The following is a 6,220-nucleotide window of genomic DNA, read 5'->3' on the forward strand; positions in this document are numbered from 1 at the left end:
AAAGTCCACATAGTTTCATTTTCACACGGAAATCTATTCATAGTCTGTGCCGGGCTAACTGCAAAAGAATGTGTACTTTTCAGTCAGTGATTCAGCATAGGATCAGATCAGTTCTCTCAGGTATCCAAACTTATTTTCGTTAATAAAACTCTTAGAGAGACTACACAGGAAAAATGGGGTTCAATGAATTCAAGGAGCTTTGGGCCGCTCTTAATGCCTGGAAGCAGAACTTCATGACCATTGACCAAGATCAAAGTGGCACCGTAGAACATCATGAGCTGAGTCAAGCCATCGCTCTTATGGGTAAGGCCCCTAACATCCTTTATAATCTTCTTTACTCTCGGAAAGTGTATATGTGTGTGATATATGTGCCTGGCGCTCTAGGACCCCAGAAGAGGGCATCAGGTTCCCTGGGACTGGAGTTACCATGTTACCATGTGCGTGCTGGTAACCAAACCCAGGGCCTGTGCAAGAGCAGGAAGTGTTGTTGTTAACCACTAAATCATCTTTTCACTCTCAAAACTACGTCTGTTAGATGCTTTAATTTAATAAAGGACTCTTTTCTGTGTCCCTTCATTTTGGGACCTTACACCTTCACAACTGTAGGTAAGTCCTAATCAAAGATACTAACACAATCTTTATTACTGTTTTATCTTTCCTCCCTCCCTCCCTCCCTCCCTCCCTTCTTTCTTTCTTTCTTTCTTTCTTTCTTTCTTTCTTTCTTTCTTTCTTTCTTTCTTTCTTTCATATTTTTTGTAGTAGCATTGAATATTGAATCCTCAGTCTTGTATATGGGAGACCAGAGCTCTATAATTGAGCCCTATGTTCATTCTGTAATTTTATCTGAAATTTCTTCCAAAGTCAATTTTCTATTCATTATGAATTTCCTGAGTACATTTAATTATCATCCCTAATGGTAGCACCTGGCATGTATATTTCATACATTTACAACCTAGTGGGCTCTTTAATTCTCTATGAAAGACTTATGACTGTCAACCACAGGTGTCTCTACTAGAATCTAGCTTTTCAACAGAAAACTAATTATTTTGTTTTTCTTTATTTTTCCTTACACAGTATAGAACACATGTGATAGGTACTGAAAAACTTCAAAGTGGAAAGAATGCATTTCAAATTAGTTTAAAAGATGTAATTATTTTCACTGTACTTTTTAATAGGGTAAGGTTCTTGGTTCACTTTGCAAAGAGTGGTAATATCCATTGATGTTTCTTATGCTGACAGGTAAGGCTGTGGGACTTTGCCACACTGTCCTCTTTTATACCCTCCTCTTCTTACTTCTCTCCTCCTCCTCTCCTTCCTCCTCTTCCTCCTCTTCCTCTTCCTCCTTCTTTCTCCACATGTATACTGTGTATGTCTTTGTGTGTATGTGTGTGTGTGTGTGTGTGTGTGTGCATTTTTTTTTTTTTAAAGATAGATTCTCATTCTGCTCACTTTATAACCCAGGCTAGTCTGGAAGTCACTATGTAACCCAGGACTACCTCAAATACACTGAGATCATTCTGTTTAGGTCTCCGGAGTTATAAGTGGGAGTCATGCTTTTAGTATTTTTACCTAGCTTAATTTTCTTACTGAGTAATTTTGTGCATGGCTATTTATAAACAAAATGTATATAAATGAAAATTTACCTGTTTAAAATTTAAATTTTGAGATTAAGGTACATGAGGTTAAATTATATGCCAAAGCTCAAACTAGTGATTCTTTTCAATTTAGTTATATAAATAGACAGTTTTTTTAGTATCTAGGGAAAATCTTGGCTATAGAAACATGTTCAATTGCTGATGTTTAATAATAATTAATTCAATTCTGCCTTTTTAATAATATAATTAAAAAATTACCCTAGTCTTTTTCAAAAATTAAAAAGGGAGCCAGGCAGTGGTGGTACATACCTTTAATTTCAGCATCTGGAGGCAGAGGCAAGTTGATCTCCGAGTTCCAGGACAGCATGACCTACAGAATGATTTCCAGGACGGCCAAAGAAGGCTACACGGAGAAAAATCTGTGTTGAAAAAAGTTACTCCCCCAAAACAAACAAACAAACAAACAAATGGACTGAAAAGGTTCCTGGACTGAAGCAGCGTCTGAATATAAGAAAGGGTTTCTCTGGGCCTGCAAGGAGGCTTAGTGGCCGAAAGCCTAAGCCAAGCATGATGGCCAGAATTTGATCCTCAGGGCCCACATGGTGGAAGGAGAGAGCTGCCTCCTGACAAGTTGTCTTCTGACCTTCAAACAATTGCTGTGTCCCCTCAAACTGTAATCAAACGTTTGAGTTATTCTGGACCATTCAAACTTAACACCTTCAAATATCTTTAAAGTCTGGAAGTTATGAAAAAGTTGTTGGACTTGTGTTCATCCCACATTCAGATCATAACTCACTAGATGGATGCTTAAATGCATCTTCACATAGTTGAGTTATTGTGTGTATTAGTATGGCTCTTAATTTATATTTACTTTAAGCATGTTTTCTAGGTGTATATACATATGAATATATACATATGACTATACACACACACAAACACACACACATATATATATGTGTGTGTGTGTATATGATCATACATGTATTCTGTATGTATGACTTATTTTATTTTGTAGTGTTAGAGATTGAAGTGGGCAAGTGGTTTGGTCCTGGCTCCTCCTAGCCCTATGGGTTATATTTTATTAAAACTGTTGGTGGAGTTTTCATTCTGGTACTGATTTTTATCTTTGGCTGGATTAGTGCCCTTTTTTCTAAATCTACAGATCCAATAATATGTAGACCAAAATGCATTATTCTCCTGAGTTATGTGTACATGTCTCATTAAATATATTAGGACCATGCTAGAAGTGTAACAAATAGAATCCCTGAATTTTTATTTCTATTATTTCATATTCATTCTTTATAACCTTCCAGTTTTTCAGATAATATATTTTCAAGTGAACACAATTGAGCAGTCATTTGGGTAGAGCTTAAAGCTGATGTAAAGGTCTTAACACTGGAAGTGCTGATCAGAAGCTGTACAGGGACAGGCGTACACAGTAAATTTTAGTAACGATGGAGCTTAAAGAAGGAACTATTGAAGTAACAAATGTGTGTGAAGAAAAAAACTTGAAGAAATAACATTTTCTGGTTTCCACCACTTTTAAGTAGGTTAATTTCCAGATGTTCTTTAGAAGAAAAACAGACATTTTATCAGAAGTCCAGCATTTGAGTGATAACAAAGGCTAATATGATCCTTCTTTCGGTACTGCAACACCGAAGGGTTGAGATCTCTATCAAGTACCCGTAGTATTATTTCAGGATAAAAGTATATATTAAATGCCAAGGAAAGTAATTATTGTCTTTCTTTACAATTGATTTTGTTAAAAACGTTAGAATTGTGTCAGCTCTGTACCCCTTACTATTATTAATGAATATGATGTCTTTCCATTTTTGATACTAATTCATTTCTAATATATACTTTCAAGGGCTTTGGTTCAGTGGTAGAATGCTTGCCTCTGTTCCCTGTGTACATCCTTATACTCAATCTTCAGTCCTGCCAAAAATAAATGGAATATTTCTTTCTGTAGAAAGAATTTTAAAAGTTAATCTTTTTCTTGACTTTATTAATTACAGTGGTTACGGCACTTTATGGCATTTACCTTTGAAGATTTTAACGTGTCAGTCTTCCTTCCTAGGCTACAGGCTGAGTCCGCAGACATTAACTGCAATTGTCAGGCGCTACAGCAAGAATGGCCGGATTTTCTTTGATGACTATGTTGCCTGCTGTGTGAAGCTGCGCGCCCTGACAGGTATTCAGCATTTAAAAGTAGATTCAATTTATGTGGCTATTTTTCTGTGAATAGTGTTTCTGTTTCTTTCAGGATATTTATAATAGCATTTTCTCATCTTTCTTCAATATGATATCTAAATAGTCTTATCTATTTAAAGTATTCATGAACTTAAGTAGAGAAAATTGAGGTTGCTCAGTTTTATAATGTTTTCATATTTCAGTGCCTTAGAATATTAAACACTTAAGATACTGTCCGTCTCAATATCAGAGACATTAGGTATTGAGAATTAATGGGTTTTCAATTATAATTCTAAAACATAATTTTTGTGTGTAAAGATTTCTTTAGACGAAGAGACCACTTGCAACAAGGGATTGTGAATTTCATGTATGAAGATGTAAGTATTCTGAACACACCATAACATTTGTAATTTGTTGTTAATTATTGAAAAAATTAAGTGGTGGGACCAACAAGGTGGCTTAGCTTGTAGACCTTTGTCACCAATCAGATAATCACAGTTCTACTCCAAAGACCCATTTGGTGGAAAGAGGAAACATTTTCCAAAGACATTCATTCTCTGACCGCCACATATGCTCCATGACGTGAGGTGATGGGCATGTGTGCATGTGCATGCGTGCATGCACGCACGCACGCACGCACACACGCACACACACACGCACACACGCACATATACACTCTCACATACACGTGTGCGCACATGCACATTCTCTTTCACTCTCTAAATTAATCAATAAGTATGTAAATGCAATAAAATGTTGAAAAACATTAACTGATCCAGAACAGAAACACTGAAAATAATGTATTTGGTGGCTACCTTATTTTCTACATTTTTTCATTAATGCAAACATAAGGTTAATGAATCATATGGCAGATGAAAATCATATGGAGAATCACATGACTGGTGATTGGTGGTTTATTTTTCCATTCATTTTAGTGGTAATTACAAATATGGTTTATTAAATGGTAAGTTAATTTTTATAAGGAGCTGTTAACTTGTGGTTATCCTTTTTAAGAGAGAGAAGATTTTCGGTTAGTGACAAAATGTGAAGCTGCTGGCTTTCCATTTCAAACACTCTCCATGAATCCAGTTCCAGGTTGTAAGCTGACGCAAGTGGCATTTCATATGTCCTTTCACACTATAGAGGTTTTGAGTTGGATTTGTTTTGTTTCTCAATGAAAGGAAGGTATGGAATAGACAATCCTTTATATATACAACTTTGAAGTATAAGTCTTGAGCAGTTTTATCTTATTGCAATAAAAGTTCTCACGGACTATAGTTAATTTAAAACAAATACAAACCATTTGTTGTTGCCTTGTGATAACACTCCTCATGTCTTAGTTTTTGCAGGGCACTATGACAATTTGAAAGCCTAGCATTCCAAAGGCGGAGACAGTCTGCGAATCCTTCTGCTTCGCTGAAACAGACTGGACGACCTAAAATTGAAAGCTCGCGGAACTTTTTTGTACACCTTCCTGTGAAAGCTCCCCTCCCTTTCTGTTATTTAACCTTAAAGCACAGTTCAATGCAATAACTTTTTTATTTGGAATATATTATTTTTGGAAAAGTTATGACATTGCAGATATATGCACGCTCTCTTGAAATGTTGCTAGTGGTATGTAGCTAACTGATACCAGCATACCTGAGCCTTAGTTCTTAACAATAAAGCATATCAGAATGTAGTCACATGACATTGTCTACGAAGCCAAATAACAAAAGTCTAGATAAAATTTTTATATTATCTAAAGGCTACAAGTTATACTTGTGATTTTGTTTGTGTCTGTGGGTGTTTCTGGGAGTGAGTCAAAGGGGACATCTGCACTTTGTGCTGTCTTTGGGTTTTGATTAAACCATCAGAGAACATAGCACATGTTCTTGGCCAGTGAATGAGAGAACTGTAGCTCCTAAGACTATCCTTCCTTGGGTCTGTGAGCCTAGAGTAGTAGGTATTTTTTTTGCCTATTTTTATTGCATTATTTTTCTACAATATGTTTTATTGTCTTCCCACAGTTGTTTTTGATTTCAGCTTCTCTGTTTTCATTTAGCTGTGTTTTGTGAGACAGGGTCTTTCTACATAGCCCAGTGTGACACAAATTCATGGTCCTCCTTACTTGTCCCTCATTGTTTGCAGCAATTCAAGACTTGCACTATCTTGACCATACTAAAACTTTCAAATGAAGATGCTTTTCTCTTTCATTAGTGAAGGCATAGATAACCTAAAATGTCAACCGTCCCTGAATCAAGCAGTTCAGAGGAGTGGCGCACTTTAGTGGTGGGTGAGCATTCATTCACGTTTGTTCAGTTAAAGCCAGGTGCTGCTCCTAGTTAATGGCAACCAAGTGATCTGCCTCTGTTAACTGTTCAGAAGTTTTGTGTTGGATTGGTAGTATGGACTAATTTGTGCGTGTGTGTGTGTGTGTGTGTGTGTGTGTGTGT

The 6,220-nt window shown here is 36.4% G+C and overlaps 1 protein-coding gene across 4 annotated transcripts in view; it reads left to right on the forward strand.

Annotated features, from left to right (window-relative positions):
• Positions 1-6,201, forward strand: part of Gca (grancalcin) — a 49,306-nt gene extending 43,105 nt beyond the window's left edge. For all 4 annotated transcript variants that reach the window (XM_029536197.1, XM_029536196.1, XM_021194049.2 and 1 more), the window contains 4 exons: positions 156-303; positions 3,673-3,786; positions 4,104-4,162; positions 5,126-6,201. In XM_029536197.1, coding sequence (XP_029392057.1) covers positions 156-303; positions 3,673-3,786; positions 4,104-4,162; positions 5,126-5,152 — 348 coding nt within the window. In that variant the 3' untranslated portion in view covers positions 5,153-6,201. The remainder of the gene's footprint in view (positions 1-155; positions 304-3,672; positions 3,787-4,103; positions 4,163-5,125) is intronic.
• Positions 6,202-6,220: the final 19 nt, after the last annotated feature.

Source organism: Mus pahari, chromosome 3, assembly GCF_900095145.1.
Source record: "Mus pahari chromosome 3, PAHARI_EIJ_v1.1, whole genome shotgun sequence".
NCBI classification, from domain to species: domain Eukaryota; kingdom Metazoa; phylum Chordata; class Mammalia; order Rodentia; family Muridae; genus Mus; species Mus pahari.